This window comes from Plectropomus leopardus, chromosome 10 (genome assembly GCF_026936395.1).
Source record: "Plectropomus leopardus strain MGB_pleo_1.0 chromosome 10, ASM2693639v1, whole genome shotgun sequence".
NCBI lineage: Eukaryota > Metazoa > Chordata > Actinopteri > Perciformes > Serranidae > Plectropomus > Plectropomus leopardus.
Genome location: NC_142185.1, coordinates 33,380,801 through 33,398,303, shown reverse-complemented (window position 1 = coordinate 33,398,303; position 17,503 = coordinate 33,380,801). Strand labels below are relative to the sequence as shown.

General features: G+C 39.7%; 1 protein-coding gene across 3 annotated transcripts; it reads left to right on the top strand.

Annotated features, from left to right (window-relative positions):
• Nucleotides 1-71: 71 nt before the first annotated feature.
• On the top strand, nt 72-16,627 carry cyp27a3 (cytochrome P450 family 27 subfamily A member 3). Of its 3 annotated transcripts, none has more exons than XM_088083662.1 (9): nt 72-1,937; nt 5,031-5,221; nt 7,751-7,950; nt 9,582-9,779; nt 11,963-12,126; nt 12,795-12,961; nt 14,105-14,186; nt 14,510-14,716; nt 15,537-16,627. In XM_088083662.1, the coding sequence occupies exons 2-9, from the start codon at nt 5,082-5,084 to the stop codon at nt 15,684-15,686; spliced, it is 1,308 nt and encodes a 435-aa protein (XP_087939788.1). In that variant the 5' UTR covers nt 72-1,937; nt 5,031-5,081; the 3' UTR covers nt 15,687-16,627. The 3 variants fall into 3 exon arrangements, with proteins under 3 accessions (XP_087939788.1, XP_087939786.1, XP_087939787.1); XM_088083660.1 differs by lacking the exon at nt 72-1,937 and adding an exon at nt 1,968-2,600; XM_088083661.1 differs by lacking the exon at nt 72-1,937 and adding an exon at nt 4,696-4,934.
• Nucleotides 16,628-17,503: the final 876 nt, after the last annotated feature.

The following is a 17,503-nucleotide window of genomic DNA, read 5'->3' as shown; positions in this document are numbered from 1 at the left end:
CCCAAATTATTCTGTTTTCAAATTATTTTTATATGAAAATTACACCTCCTGCTGCCACATGGAGGCGCTAAAGTCTGCTGTCATGGCAACCCTGAGGTCTCCTAAGGCTGCAGCAGGATATCCTGCGGTTGTCCACCTTCCTGTTTTTATTTTTCCACAAGCACGGAGATGATGAAGTTAATATGTGGGAGCACTTTGAATGCTTTGATTGTTTGACACACGATCTTCTGTTTTTCTTTACCTGATGTACAGCTCAGGGCGAACAATATTACATACACCTTTATATTCTAATGCAGTCGATATTATAACTGCATTTCTGTCCAGGTTCATACATTTTTACCAGTAAATTTCCATGACTTGTCCCTGACTTTGAGGCAAATTTTCAAGACCGTACATTCTCTGAATTGATCATTGATCCTCCTCATCAGTTCTTTTTCATGACTATAACAGCTTTTTTAAAAGATATATATTTTATAAAAGATAATGAATTCAGAACAGGATTAGAATTGAAGATTTAAATATAACTTAGAGACTGTTTGATATTTATGAGAGGGGGTGCTGCAAAAAGGGTATGTATGTCATTTTTAATTGGTTTAGGGGAGGAGCGTACAACTTTAAATTGCTTCATTTTATTTAATTTTACTGTAGATTTTTAAAGAAAATATGAAGGCATGTTTTCTTTAAGAAAATTTTGCTGTTTTCTTTTTTATCCTTGGTGATATTTAAAGAAAACATTTTGGCTTTTTTTTAACTTTAAAAATGTTGGTTGTTTGAGCTCATTGGGTTAATGTTCTTGAAATGTCTTTTTGTGGACTGAGGAAACACTTCTTGTGAAAAGCTGTGTGGTTTTCTTTGACAGCGAGACTTCTCATTTTTCGAAACACAAAGGATTTATCTCTGAACATCTGCCAGCAAGTGAAACTAAACCTCACATTCTCAGCCCGGATACAAACTGTATGTCATTCAGTACCATCTCTGTACACTTGGCCCTTTTTTTAATTTAACAATGCATGAAGAAATCAGAATCAGGTTCATTGTGAGGGAGGGTTTCACATACAAGGAATGTACTTTGTTGATTAACGTAAACATAGTCAAAGAAAAGTAAAAATCAAGAAATCATTATAGAAGAGAATTACAATGAAACTATGAAAGATACCATAAAAATGTGAAAACTATGTCTAAATTAAAATGAAAGAGTGGTGTAGTTTCAAGATGTAGTAATCCACAACTGTAATAAGATCTGGGACTATTTATAGAATATTTGGGACTGTAGTCTCGGCACTGAGGCCAACGTCGTTTACAGTTTCAGGGTATGGTAAATGGTGTAGTTTTGGTGATTTATTTGGCAGGACCTAAAGTATGGAAGTGTTTTTTTTTTTTTTTTTTAACACCAAGTTACACCAAGTTTCAAAGAAAAAAACGTTTTGCTTTTAAATCTACAAAAATTTTAAAGGAAAAAAATACTATTAAAAAAATACACAAAGTTTCAAAGAAAAAAAATCACCCAAAAAGTATTCTTTTAAATCTACAAAAATTTTAAAGGAAAAAAAATCACCAACATGTTTCTTAAGAAAACAACGAAAATTTTAAAGAAAAAAGTCACGAAAAAATTAAAGAAAAAGAAAATTGCCTTAAAAACACACACACACACACACACACACACACACACACACACACACACACACACACACACACACACACACACACACACACACACACACACACACACACACACACAGAGTTTCAAAGAAAAAAAATCACCAAAAAAGTTTTGCTTTTAAATCAACAAAAATTTTAAGGGAAAAAAAAACACCGAATTTTTTTCTTCAGAAAACATGCCTTCCAAAACTTCTAATTTTATAAAAATGTGTTGTTTTTCTCCACAGAGTCCGAGCTAAGCCCCCAATATCCTCAAATCCTAGAAACGTCCCTGTCAGGTATGATCAGTGCAGTTTTCCCTCCTCCTCCTCCTCCTCCTCCTCCTCCTCCTCCTCCTCGGCGTGCCCGACTCAGACTCAGCGCTATAAATTATTAAAGCTCAGCTTTAATTATGACGTTTTCCCTCATTAAAGAGCCATATTTATGGCTTTATTTGGATAGTTTTTATTCTTCCACATTACCAGGAGCTTTTTGTGAATGTGCGCATTAGTTAACAATAAGTGAAGTTTATGATTAGTAATCAAAGTCCACAGTTGTTCTCAGAGGTTGGATTTATAATCGCTGCGCCGCGCCAGTGCAAACAAGGAGCCATTATTATCTGAGTCCACATCAGAGACACAGACTGAGACTGTAGCGCTGCCGTGGACCTCTGACACTGCAGAAAAACACGCTGTCTGTCCGGTAAAATGCTCAGAAAGTCTGTGCTCGGTGTGGGACTGCGGGTTAACCGACAGCAGCGTGGCGGGATTCAGAGCGTGACAGCCGGACTGAAGCCCGGGAGACATGGGGACATCCACCGCCGGGACGCATCAAGCACCACCGCCGTGAGGGGTGACAACGTCAAACGGAAAACTATGGAGGATTTAGGCGGACCGAGTTTTTTAAGTACCTTAAACTGGCTTTTTGTGAAGGGGTATTTCAAAACCACACAACAAATGCAAGTAAGTGAGATTAGGAGAAGAGACAGACTGGCTCTGGGAGGGGACAGGTCTGTTGTTCGTTTGACCTACATTTCTCTCTTCAGATTGTAACACAAGTAGGCCTATCCACACACACACACACACACACACACATACATACAGACTACATACATATACAGTATCTCACAAAAGTGAGTACAATCCTCACTTTTTTGTAAATATTTTATTATATCTTCATGGGACAACGCTGAAGAAATGACACTTTGCTACAATGTAAAGTAGTCAGTGTACAGCTTGTATAACACTGTACATTTTCTGTCCCCTCAAAATAAGTCAACACACAGCCATTAATGTATGAACCGCTGGCAACAAAAGTGAGTACACCCCTAAGGGAAAATGTCCAAATTGGGCCCAATTAGCCATTTTCCCTCCCTGGTGTCATGTGACTCGTTAGTGTTACAAGATCTCAGGTGTGAATGTTCAGGTGTGTTAAATTTGGTGTTACCGCTCACACACTCTCTCATGCTGGTCTGTGGAAGTTCAACTTGGCACCTAATCGCAAAGAACTGTGAGGATCTGAAAAAAAAATCGTTGCTCTACATAAAGATGGCCTAGGTTATAACAAGACTGCCGACACCCTGAGACTGAGCTGCAGCACGCTGGCCAAGACCACACAGCGGTGTAACAGGACAGGTTTCACTCAGAACAGGCCTCGCCATGGTCGACCGAAAACTTTGAGTGCACGTGCTCAGCGTCATATCCAGAGGTTGTCTTTGGAAAATAGATGTATAAGTGCTGCCAGCATTGTTGCAGAGGTTGAAGGGGTGGAGGGTCAGCCTGTCAGTGCTCAGACCATACGCTGCACGCTGCATCGAATTGGTCTGCATGGCTGTCGTCCCAGAAGGAAGCCTCCTCTAAAGATGATGCACAAGAAAGCCCGCAAACAGTTTGCAAAAGACAAGGACATGGATTACTGGGACCATGTCCTGTGGTCTAATGAGACAAAGATAAACTTATTTGGTTCACATCGTGTCAAGCATGTGTGGCGGCAACCAGGTGAGGAGTACAAAGACAAGTGTGTCTTGCCTACAGTCAAGCATGGTGGTGGGAGTGTCATGGTCTGGGGCTGCATGAGTGCTGCCGGCACTGGGGAGCCACGGTTCATTGAGGGAACCATGAAAGCCAGCATGTACTGTGACATACTGAAGCAGAGCGTGATCCCCCGCCCTTCTGGAAACGGGGCTGCAGGGCAGTATTCCAACAGGATCACGACCCCAAACACACCTCCAAGCAGACCACTGCCTTGCTAAAGAAGCTGAGGGTAAAGGTGATGGACTGGCCAAGCATGTCTCCAGACCTAATGTTACGTGCCAGTCAAAGACGCCAGGAGTTCCAACAAAAATAGTCTTTTATTATATAACAGGAAGTCAGTTCACAGGACAAAACAAGAAAAGTATCAACAGAAAATCACCCGAAGGGAAAAGTAACAACAAAAAGGTAAACTAAAAAATCACCATCGAAATGGGACAAAAAACTGATCGAGAATAACAAAGAAAACGGTGACGAGGCACCCAAAACTTACAATCGCTAACAAAGACGAGCAAAGAGCAAAACACGAGGCAAGAGTGAGACGCTGAAACACAAGGGAATCATCCGGCACAGGAGACAAAGGGAGCGTGGCTTATGAAGCCAGCCAATTTAGGCAGAACAAGCTGCAGGTGTGCTGGGCGCCCCGTGCTCCAGGAGATCGCCCCGCCCCTCGGTGCTCACTCTGCAATGACAGGGAGAGGAAAGTCAGGCACCCGCAGAACAAAACACAGCCAAATATCAGACCACAACACCTAAACCCTATTGAGCATCTGTGGGGCGTCCTCAAACGGAAGGTGGAGGAACGCAAAGTCTCGAACATCCACCAGCTCCGTGATGTCGTCATGGGGGAGTGGAAGAGGATCCCAGTGGCAACCTGTGAAGCTCTGGAGAACTGCATGCCCGAGAGGGTTAAGACAGTACTGGAAAATAATAGTGGCCACACAAAATATTGTGATAGAGTATAGAGTGTGAGAGCGGTAACACCAAATTTAACACACCTGAGACCTTGTAACACTAACGAGTCACATGACACCAGGGAGGGAAAATGGCTAATTGGGCACAATTTGGATATTTTCCCTTAGGGGTGTACTACCTTGTTGCCAATGGTTCAGACATTTACTTTGTAGTGCACTGACTTAGATTGTAAGACAGGTTACTATATAAAATCTTGAAGAAGTGCTCACTAACACAGATTTAAACAATTGACAACAGATTTTAACTCACACCTGTGTTGCATTTCAGTTTTTGTTCAGTATAATGCTACAGGTAACAGGAAAAATGTAGTTTTCATTTTGGGTTGAACTATACCTTTAAGTGCTTTAGTGCATTGAACATCCAATAACTTACAGACTTTGTCCACAGATCGAGCACAGCAAGATCTACGGTCCTCTGTGGAAGTCAAAGTACGGCCCCATGGTTGTGGTGAACGTGGCGAGCGCCGAGCTGATAGAGCAGGTGCTGAGGCAGGAGGGGAGACACCCGGTCCGGTCAGACATGCCGCACTGGAGGACTTACAGAGAGCTGAGGAACCAGGCCCACGGACCCCTGACAGAGTAAGTGAAACCCCTCATAGATCCTCTGGCTTTACATCCTCGCTGTGTCCCACAGACTGGACTCAAGTGTTCCTCCTGCTCATTAAGGCTGAAAACGTGCCCTCTGAACAAAAATCCAATGTCCTCCTTCGGTTCAAAAAGTGTTCAGATAAGACTAATGTGAGGCTATGAGACACATTCAGTGAGTTTCATTCAGACTTTCCCTGTTTTTGTTGCTTAAAAACTATAAATACTCACTTGATTTGGTGAACTCAGGCAGCTGCAGGGCTTTAAAAAGGAGGTGACCGGCCTTTAAAGCTCGAGTTAAAGTGGCTCGATGTGAAAGTCGGAGTGTGTGAGTTGTCTGCACACGGCTCTCAACATGGAGCTGGCTGAGCTGGAGGCAAGCAGCTAACAGAGCGAATGCTGCCTTCACGTGCTCCCGGAAATATTGCATTTGCAAGTTACGAGCAAATGAACGGCCCTCCAATGTTGTAATTCAGGTGGTAAGCTGGGAAAGTTTGTTGACACACATATTGAGACATTTGCGTGACGTTTCAGGATAGTAGAAATGGCAGATGGCACGGAAACAGTGACAGTAGCCATTTTTCCTCTGCAGCGCCATAAAGCTAGCTAGCTAAGCAAATATTGGCTAATCATAATGTTATTTAAGCTTATAAACAAATTAAAATGTCGTGGTCGTGGCTCTAAAATGGTGGTCCTACGTCGTACAGTGAGAGACGTTCAGCTGTTGCCACCGTTGTGTGATCAAAGAAAGCCTCGGGTAAAACTCTGATTGTTTCAGGAATTTGGGATGACCATCTGACTGTGTGACGGCTGGTACGACGTTCATCTACTAACCAGCCAATAGAAATGCAGTTAAATGCTTATTGCTAGAAGATGGTAATACGTACTTTGAGCTCTCGCTGCAAATCTGTCGTGCCAAGTTGGCCTCATCTCTTCAGCCACTACCGCGTCCACATTCTCGTCCTCCTCTTCTTCGGACTTTTGTCAACACACACAAATGGCATTATAGCGAGGACTCGATCGTGTTTTTTTTTGATTATGCTCTTACTGCCACAGCGGCGTAGATGGCAGAACGTTTTGTTCATGCACGTTGATGTTGATAGACCTAGGACGTAGCTTGCGTTTCCATAGGTGATGCCATCGTGCAGTCTGCACACATCAAACTTTGATGTCGTACCCAAGTTTATTGAGATCCGTGTGGCACTGTGGAGCTGGCACTGAACTTGTAAGATTGCAGAAATTGCGCAGTCTGCAGGAGGCTTTGGAGATACGGTGAGGCGCTCAGACGTCCAGGCGGAGCCCGGAGTAGAGCTGCTGCTCCTTCATGTCGAAACGGGCCAGTAGAGGTGGTTCAGGCACTGAACACACTGGAGGGACTATATGTCCCCTCTGGCCTGAGAACGTCTCAGGGTCCCTCAGGAGGAGCTGAGAAGTGTTGCTGGGGAGAGGGACAACTGGAGAACTTTGCTCAGCCTGTTGTCTCTGTGACCTGAGCCTGGTAAAGTGGATTAAAATGGATGGATGGATGGATGGATGGATGGATGGATGGATGGACGGAAGGAATGGATAGACAGATGGATGGACGCATGGAAGGATGCACGGATGGATGGATGGATGAATGGCTGGACAAATGGATGGATGGACGGACGGATGGATTAGTGGACAGATGAACAAATGGCTGGATGGACGGGTGGATGGATTCATGGACAAATGGATGGATGAAGGGATGGCAGGACGGAGGGATGGATGTTGCATACAGGACCTTTAAAACTAAGCCACACTGTACAATCTAATAAACGATCTGTTTTTATATTTATTTATATTTATATTTTATATTTTTATATTATATTGTTTTTTATAGTTATATTTATATTGGTCAGTTATTTAAGTTCTGGGCAAACTTCTGTATGACGTTCGTACACGATGTACTTTAAGGTGACGGGGTTTGTAATGCAGAGTGGGAGGAGCAAAGAGTGAGTCAGCACAGGTGTCATCAACAGCTTCATGACAAATCTTTAACCCCTTGCATGACATAAGATTTGTTATGAAACTGACAATAGGAGCCTTTAACTCCAGTCGGACCCGAACAGGCACAACGACCATGTTTTCGACAGCTGCTTCTCCTCGCCGTCACCCGGTCGTTCCTGTGTGACTGGTTGCGGCAGTGCTCGTCATCGCTGATGAATGTTGTGACATCAGAGAGCTGATGATATGTTATATAGGTATACACCCTTACATGGAACATACATCTGCATAATACTTTAGGTGTTTAAGCCTTTAAAACCCGGAGCGACTTCGCTTTTCTTGTGCTGCTTTCAGATGCTTTTGACAAGTATTTAAATGTTTGAACACTGTTGAATCGAGCAAAGCGATTTATTTAAAAAAAAAAAAAAAAAACATTTGAAAAGGCAATGAGTAACTTGGAAATAAATGTCTCACATACTGCAAGAAATTTGTGCAATTAGAAAATCATTTTTAAAAGAAGGCTTATTTCCTTTTTTTTTTTTTAACCCTTGTTTGCAGGATGGGGGCCAAGTGGCAGCGTATTCGCAGCATCCTGAATCCTCGGATGTTGAAGCCCAAACACGTCTCCTCCTACTCCAACACCATCAACGCCGTGGTGACGGACTTCATGGACAGAGTGGCCTGGCTGAGGGAAACCAGCGGACAGGGAGTTATGGTCAATGACCTGACTGCAGAACTCTACAAATTTGCTTTTGAAGGTCAGTGGAGGACGAACGACTGAAAACGCTGCGGAGACTCATCTTTCTCTAGATACTCGAAAACATCTTGATTAGCAGCATAGAGGTTACGGTGGTGGATGACAGACGGAAATGTCGCTGAGCCTGGCGGCTGTCTGCATCACTTCACTCTGTGCTGAGTGGAAATCTGTTACACATTTGCCTCAACCTGAAGTCTGAGTGCTTTGTGACGACGGCAACAACACGTTGACCTCTTCACTGCGGAGGCAGAGCAGAGAACTCGTCAGCTGTTGGTAGAGCAGCCCGAGTGTGAGCCGTCATTCAGAGTGTCAACTTTGACACACAGGTTGAGTCTTTTGGCCTTGACAGCTGATTAGATACTGCGTGTATGATCACAAAGGGAGGCTTAGGTGCTTTCTATAACCTATAATCATGGTCCTATTCAACAAATTTTCACATCAGGTTGTTCACCCAAAGACATAATTTTTTCCCCATATTTGGCATATGGAGAAAATACATGCTGTTTCCACAAGGTGCACTGTTACAATGTTGCTGCAAATTACTTAAATATCTCAGGCTGTGATAGTTTTAAAAGAAAAACAAACAAACAAACAAAAAAACACTCTGCATGTAGTATATTGAAAATAATTCATTTTTTTCATAGTATCATCATGACAAAAGAAAACCTGGCATATAAAGGGTTAAAATTCTGATAATTAAAATATATTTGATTTTTATGATTAGGACTGATGTTGAAAAAAAAACACTTAATGAAAGAAGAAAATAGTATAAATGCATAATATTTTTATCGCCTAAATTTTAAAAAGTGTATTTTGTTTGCAGAGCATTAAAAAATAAAATAAATAATGAAAAAAAATCAATGCTGATGCAAATCATTGACATTTCCAAGGCTGTGATAATTTAAAAAAAAAAACTTAGTATGTCTTAGTATGTTTTATGTAGTAGTATTTTCATCGAAAACATAGTGACATCGTGACAAAAACCTGGCATATAAAGGGTTAAAATTCTGAAAATTAAAAAGTATTTATTTATGATTAGGACTGATGCTGAATATAACAAAAATAAACTCAATGAAAGAAGAAAATAATGTAAATGTAGATTTTTTTTATATGACAAAAACCTGGCATTAAAAGGGTTAAAATTCTGAAAATGCATGAGTATTTTAAATGTATGATTAGGACTGCTGTTGGTTAAAAATAACTCAATGAAAGTAAAACATAATATAAATGTATAAATACTGTTTTTAAAGCTTGATTTTGAAACCTGCCTTTTGTGCGCAGAGCGATACGAGTGTGTGCGATATTAAAACAGGCTCTAAGGGTTAAACACCAGAGAGCTTATCCAAAATGTTTACTTTCTGTCCATGTTTTTGCAGTAATGGACTGCTGTTAGACATGACAAACAACACACCTACTTAAAGGTATGTGAACACACTTGTTCACATATTTTTGTGTATACAGGCTGGTTCAGGTCTCTGATTTCAGTGCTGCAGCTTTACAATGATACTTAAATTTAGCCAACAGTTTGCTGAAGCCCGTCCACTGGGTGTAACGTTTAAGTGTCCACATACTTCTGTTCTGTCCCTCACAAGTCAAGCAGTCTGTGTTTAACAATTGTATCTTTACATGCAGGGATCTGCTCGGTGTTGTTTGAGACTCGTTTGGGCTGCATGAACGAGGTGGTGCCCGAGCAAACCCAAAACTTCATCCTCTCCGTGGGGGAAATGTTCCGGCTCTCCCCCATCATCGTCCTCTTCCCACAGTCCGCCTGGCCGTACATGCCTTTCTGGAAGAAGTTTGTTGCAGCGTGGGATTATCTTTTCAAAGTTGGTGAGCAACAGTGGATTTATTGTGTATATATTTTACATATTAAGATTGCACCCTACTGTTAAATGTTTTTTTAAATACATATTTTGTATATTTTTCACCTTTAGTGCAGGGATCAAACTCAAATACACAGTGGGCCAATATTAAAAACTGGGACAAAGCGGCGGGCCAGACCAGATTTATTGAAAAATTGACTCCAATTGAGCGTTTTCCCTTCTCTCCAGATACATAATGATACACTTTTTCATATGGAAACAAACGTATGTCTAGCTTAAACATTGAATCTGGAACAAGCAAAGCTTATTAATATTATAAACACAAGAGAAATCAAATTTCAAATAACAGACACAACAATGGTATTCATTTCTTATTTTTATTTTTAATAAATAAAATTAAATTAAATTAAAAAATGTATGTCCCGCTCTCTGTCTGTAGCTTTTTGAGTTCATTCTCAATGGAAAACTTTTTTCACAGGTCAACACAAAAATATAATATAATTTTCTAACCAGGTCTGTCCTCTATATTCGTGAACAGGTGCTCTGCCTCCCACCTGTCTAGAAAGCTCCTGTTTTCAAAGTCCACCTTTTGTTTGGTCAGTTTTTGGGAGAGATAGCTTAAATTTGCCTGAGGTGATTGACAGCATGAGGTTGCTAATGAATGTCAACAGAGGAGGAGGAAACGCTTGCAGGTCTTGATTGACGTGCCAACGCACTTGCAGTGCATTCTGGGATTTGTACTATTAGCGGTACATGCACTATATACCAGCAGGCCAGCTCTAATAGACGTTTGATATAATCTCGCAAATATAATTACGCTGCGGATTTGGCCGGATTTGGGCCTGGAGTTTGACATCTCTGCCTTAGTGCTGTTTCAGCCTTCTGTATATCTGCACTCTTCCCACTGATTTGCAGCTGCTGCACAACAATTTCCTTTCAGGATAGATTTTATCTTCTTTTTATTGTAGTTTAGTTTACTTTATTTTAGTTACACACAATTAAAAACTCTAATAACTAAAGATTAATTAAAAAACAAAAAAATGAGAGTTGAAAACAACAAACAAAAACAAAAATGAAGAAAAAACAAACACAAACCCCTCCATTAACATTTTACATTAATAAAAGGAAAAGATTAGTTTTATCTCGTCAATCATTTCTTGTAACAAATGAATCCGAGTGTAGCATGCTTTTAGCCATCTTGTTGCAGTTTTCATTGAATGTGTGATGTCATGAGGGCATTCCCGATGAGTCAAACTTAGTTTTTTTACGACATCAATAAAAAACAATACAGTTCTGCAAGAAAACTCTACAATTCAAGCACGTTTCTTTAGCCTATTTATTGACTTTCATGCTGAACGAAAAAAGATTAAAACTATGAGCCGACTGCCAAGCTGCAGACCAGTACAGGCAGGTTATATTTTAGAAAATTATTTCTTAGTTTCCAGCCACATTAGTGCCAAGAAAAGTTGTTTTTTTTACCAAGACATTGCTACATTGCCTGCTAGGATTGTTCCACAAAAAGCCATTGTATTTATTTGTGGCTGTTTTTTACGGAGACATCGCTGTGCCTCATGTAACGTAGCCATAGTTTGCAGAAACGTATAATGCCAACATTTATTGGGCTTCAGGTGGTCATCAGATAGCACTGAGGTTTAACACTTTGTCCTGTTGGTATTGAAACTGCCGTGCGACACATATCTTTGGGAAAAAAAATGCTGTGTTGTCTGTAAAGAAATAAAACAGTTCATGGCCGTCATTATATTCTACAACAGTCAATTGTGCGAATGCGATTATTTCACAAGTATCCCCAAATCAAATCTGCAAATACACTTATTTATCTTGGTTATTTGATTCTCATGATGGTTATTAAACTATACAATAATAATATGAGATACCTAATATAACTCATATTAAAGTATTAATGAACACAAATGTCAGGTAAACGTGAAAACACACTTTTCTACGGATACACACTCACGACCTCATGTCAGAGCGCCCCTCTGATCTTATGGTTTTGGGTCCCTCTGCAGCCTTTCTCTGCCATTAAAGGTTACTAGAGTTCAGGTTTCATGGTCAGTGTCTGAACTGGATCCCTCACAGCTGTTTCTTTGCCATCTAGTGGACAAGTGCCTGCTGTGTTGGTTGTCTCATGAGAAATTGAAATCTGAGTTTTTCTCTTGTGTCTTGAAGCTGAAGAGCTGGTGCAGAAAAAAATAGAGGAGATCCAGGAGAAGGTGCACCTGGACCAGAGTGTGGAGGGAGCGTACCTCACACACCTGCTGCTCAGCGATCAGATGACGGTCACCGAGATCCTGGGCAGCATCACCGAACTCCTGCTGGCAGGAGTCGACACGGTGAGTACATACAGTGTGTGAGTAGCCTTAGAAACATTTCAATAGTGAGATTTAATTTAACCTTAACATCTTAAGTTTTTAAAACATATTTTTATTATTTTCAGAAAACAAGGCTCACAGTATACAAAAGAAATCTGTCATGTATAGACACAACAGCTACAAGGTATAATATATAAAAAGGAAAATTAGAAAAATAAATAAATAAGAAAAATAAAGAAATCTAGAAAAAATCACAAAATAAAATACAATAAAAAATAGATAATAAAAATATTTAATAACATTATTGACATTGACAGGAATTTGACAGTAACCTAACAAGTGAAGTACATTGTCCTCTGACTCTCATCACATGCATAAGGCAAAAGATGATCTAAGAAATCTCACGTGGCACTATAGGTGTAGTTTGCTTCCACTTTGAAGAATATCAACCTTTAAACAGAGTTTATTTGAGTGCAGATGGTACATTTTTGAAGAAAGGGCTCCAGATCTTAAGAAATGAGTCCTCGTTGTCCCTAAGGACAGCACTCATTCTTTCATGAGGTAAGACACTGAAACTGTTGGTTCTAATCAGACAACTTACCTGACTCTCACTAAATCTGCTCAGTGACAAAAAACTGAAATGTTGCATAAAAGAGCAGATGGTAACAGTGCGTTCCTCTGTGCTGCAGACCTCCAACACTATCTCGTGGGCTCTTTACAACTTGGCGAAGGAGCCAGAGATCCAGGAACAGTTATACCAGGAGGTGATAGGTGTCTGCCCCGGGGACAAGGTGCCAAACAGCGACGACATCGCTCAGATGCCGTACCTGAAGGCCATCATCAGAGAGACACTACGGTCAGAGGCTATCATACCCATTAATACATTATGTTACAACTCCAGTTCCAAAAATGTTCTGTTGCTGCGTAAAACTCATATAAAAACAGAATGCAAGGCTTTGCAAATGTTTTGATCTAATTTCAATACAAACACAAGATATTTGATGTTTAGGGGCACCTGGTAACTCACCTGGTAGACCGGGCGCCTCATGTGCGGAGGCTGAGGCCTCGCTGCAGCGGTCGCAGGTTCGACTTCAACCTGCAGCCCTTTCCTGCACACACTTAAGCTGTCCTATAAAATAAAATCAAAAGACAAAAAAACAATTAAAAGAAAGATTTTTGAATCTCAAACTGATAAACTTTAATGTTTTTTCTTAAACGTACACTCATTTTTGAATTTGATGCTTGCAACATGTTTCAAAAAAAGTCGGGACAGGAGCATGTTTACCACTTTATCACATCACCTTTTCTTTTAACAACACTAACAAAGCATTTGAGAAGCAAAGACACTATGTTTTGTGTGTGTGTTTTTTTTTTTTTTTGCTTGATAAACAACTGTAGGTGCTCAGCTGTCCACGGTCTCTGTTGTCATATTTTGTGATTCATAACGTACCACACACACATTCCTGCACCACTCGACTGAAACACGGGCAGAATGTGTCCCAATGTCTCGCTGAAATAAACAACATCCCTGAAAAAGACATTGTCTGGATGGCAGCATATGTTGCTCCAAAACCTGTATGTACCTCTCAGCATTTATGGTGCCTTCAAAGATGAAGTTACCCATAATGCCATGGGCACTAACACAGCCCCCTTACCATCACAGATGCTGGCTTTTAACACCCTGATTGTTCTTTTTTCGTATTTAGCCCAAATGTCTATGATTTCAGAAGACAATTTGAAATGTTGACTCGTCAGACCACAGCACACTTTTCCACGTTGTGTCAGTCCGTCTCAGATGAGCTCAGAGAAATTGTTTCGTTTCTGGATGTTGTTATCTGGCTTTAACATGGTCGAGTCTGAACTTGCATCTGTGGATGCAGCGTTAAACTGTGTTTACTGAAGAGTTCCTGAGCCCATAATAGTAACAGTAATGATATTTGCTTTTGCCGAAAAAAACATGAAATTTTTGTTGACTCCTCACTGTGTTTGTGGTCACCAGGTTGTATCCAGTGGTACCAGGAAATGCCCGACTCACTGTTGAAAATGAGATTGTGGTTGGAGATCATCTCTTCCCCAAAAATGTGAGACACATACCACATACCACATTGTTAGTTATGTAATTATTATTTTAATACTACATTTTAAATTATTTTATAGAAAAAACATATTTAATTAGTAGCACTTTCTTGGGGTCATTTTCTTTATTTTTCTTTATTTTTTTGTTATTTTATTTATTTTGGGGGTAATTTTCTTGTAACTTTTTTTTACTTATTTCTTGCATATTTTTAAGCCATTTCTTGTCAAGTTGCTTGTCACCCTCTTCTAATGATTTTGAAAGAAATCAAGCTAATTTGCTCAGGTTTCAAAGGTTTAAGTAAATCGTACTTACGATCATCTCTCACAGACGCTGTTCCACTTGTGCCACTACGCGGTGTCCTATGATGAGAATATTTTCCCCAACCCTCACGCCTTCCTGCCGCAGCGCTGGCTCCGAGGAGCCGAGGAGAAGTCCAGGCAGCACCCCTTCGGGTCAGTGCCGTTCGGTTTTGGGATCCGGGCGTGTTTGGGCAGACGGGTGGCTGAGCTGGAGATGTATCTCCTTCTGTCCAGGGTGAGATCTGCTCGTTGTTGATACCTCTATCATCGATCGACTTTTTTCTGTCTTAGCTCAATCAAGCACTTCTCATACAAGCAAAACTGTAATGCAGTGCTTCCCCTCCAAAAAAAGACTGTTATTAATTAAAGCACAAAAATAAGAGTTCTCATTAAAATCAGAAACTGAGGAAAAGCAACCATAAGTGAGGAAACACCAGAGGAAGGTTTTTCAAATAATTAATAATAATAATTATAATCATAATAATAATAATAATAATAATAATAAGAAGAAGAAGAAGAAGAAGAAGAAGAAGAAATGTTATAAATAGTAGATAAAAGGTACATGAAAGGATAACAGCATATATATATATATATATATATGTATATATATATATATATATATATATATGTACACATTAGGGGTGAAGCCTCCGACGCCCAGGCCTAACAATGCCACTGCTAAAGCTTGGCTTCAATTCATTGTTATCACACAAAGTAACATTTGAACATTAAAACCCTGTGATCCAAGCATGTTAAAGTCTTTGTAATTTCCCTAAAAATCAGTCATGTTTTAGCCACATTTAGAGAGCCGAATTGATCCATCGTAATAATCCAATCAAAACACAGTGCTCCGGCTGTTCTTGTGTTATACCTGGCAGTGAATACAAATCACAAATCAGTCGTCTGACTTCTCAGCCAAAAACTACAAGAGTAATTCCATCTGCTGGCGAGCGGCCGGTAATCATTAACTGGGATGTGGACTGTGTGTGTTGCATAAATAAACATCCTGATTCCATGTATTTCTACTTAAATGCTTCTCTTTTTCAATTTTAAAGATGATAAAGCACTTCGAGGTGAGGCCGGATCCTGCTGGAACCACAGTGAAGCCGATCACCAGAACCCTGCTCTGCCCGGCGACATCCATCAACCTGCAGTTTGTGGACAGACGAGCGGAGCCGAGAGCAGCGGCGGGGGTTTCTCTGTGAGCTGTTTTAGTATTCACACTGTGTTCCCTGTGTGTCACCCAGCACTTGTTTATCGAGCGTTCACATTATGAGGACTGGCTGGGATGCACCTTAACCCTTTGAAAGCTAAACAAATTCACTTATTTTCTTTCAAAAACACAGGAAGAAGGCAACGAACGCCTTAACACCAAATGATCCGAAAATTCACAAGAAGGTAGTAAAAAAAACAGAAGTATATGAAATTTACCTGAAAATTAGAAAAAAAGAAAAATGTAAACAACAACAAAACAAACAAAAAAGGAAATGGCCTGAAAAAAGTGATAAAAAAAATTCTGTAACAGTATTTAAAATATGTTATTATGGTAATTAAGAATATAGTTGAAGTTATAATAATATTTTTTTTTGTTCCCTAGACATTTTTCCATATCTTCCATATCTCTTCCATATCTCTGAATCTATGATATCAATTTGTGGATCGTTTCTTACCAAGTTGCTAACTTTACCTATGTTTTTGAAAAGACGATCAAACTAATTTCCTCCGGCCATCTTTGTTTTATTTTTTATGTTAATTTTAATCATTAAAAAAAAGTTGGTTGATCCGTCTCTTAGGTTGGGTCAGTTGTACAGGCGGGTTAGGCTCGCACACGACGCTACGCCTGAGTTGGAATTTCAACTTGCTGATTCAAGATTAATTATTCTTTGGGCTGGCGTTTCGGCCACATTTTTAGTGTTTCTTGTACATAGAGAAATGTATTTTTTAGGTTTTATGATTGTTTATAATCGTGAACTGTTTGACGATTAATTATTTGTAAAGCACATTATTTCACATAACAGCAGCATTTTTTCTAAAGCAGCACGTTCTCTATAGAGAGGTTACAGGCTCCCACAGAGTCTGAATCTTGACCATATTTTCTCCTGTTTCCCTCCTGATTTTGTCTAATAAAGGCAAAATGTTAAAAATATGTTGTGGTAAGTATTATTATCATCATTATTTCTAAAGTGTGAGAGTAAAGATAAGTCCCAGGTTCATCTTAATAATGATGATAAAATAAAGGTTTTTGACTAAATATGCAGCTGCTAAAATATTTAAATCAGTGATGGTGGTGAGATAGATAATAGAAAAATAAGTTTTAAATATTTCAAATGACAATGTGGTTTCTCTGTGGCAACATAAAGTCCAGTTTAAGCCCACTGAAGTCTGACAGAACACACATCGAATCATCTCCTGGAAGTATATCATCGTCGCTGATGTTAATCAAGTGTATAATAGCTGCAAAACACTTATTCTTTGACAAAAAGTCTACAGCAGCCTGCATACAGTACATTTGGTATGGAATTAGGACTTTAATAATTTTCATTGCAACACCAATAATAAAGAAATAAAATTGCTTTCCCAGTCTTCACTATAACAAAAACATTTCTTATTGCAATTCAGCTGATTTTGGGGTATCTGTGACCAAAAAAATGCTTTTCTGTTGTGCTAGTCATGCTAATAATAATCTATTGAGTGCACAGAAAAGGCATAGATCTTAAATTAATTAAACGTGTACTTTAACACAAAATTCCTGCAGTTATTGCATTCACTACTGGGGTTAATGGTAGCCTACACTTTGGTACCGTTGCTTTGTACTGTCAGTGTATTTATACATGGAATATAATACGAAATACCCTCGAAATATGTCAGTCAGTCAGGGGCAGTAACTCTACACGGCTCTAAGATACCAAAAACACTGCTCCTGTGGTTAGACAACATTAGTCAGAAAACAAAGAAACTTAATGCAAACCGGTATTACATTAGAAAAAAAGGACCTTGTCCTCTCACTCATAAAATACAAGTA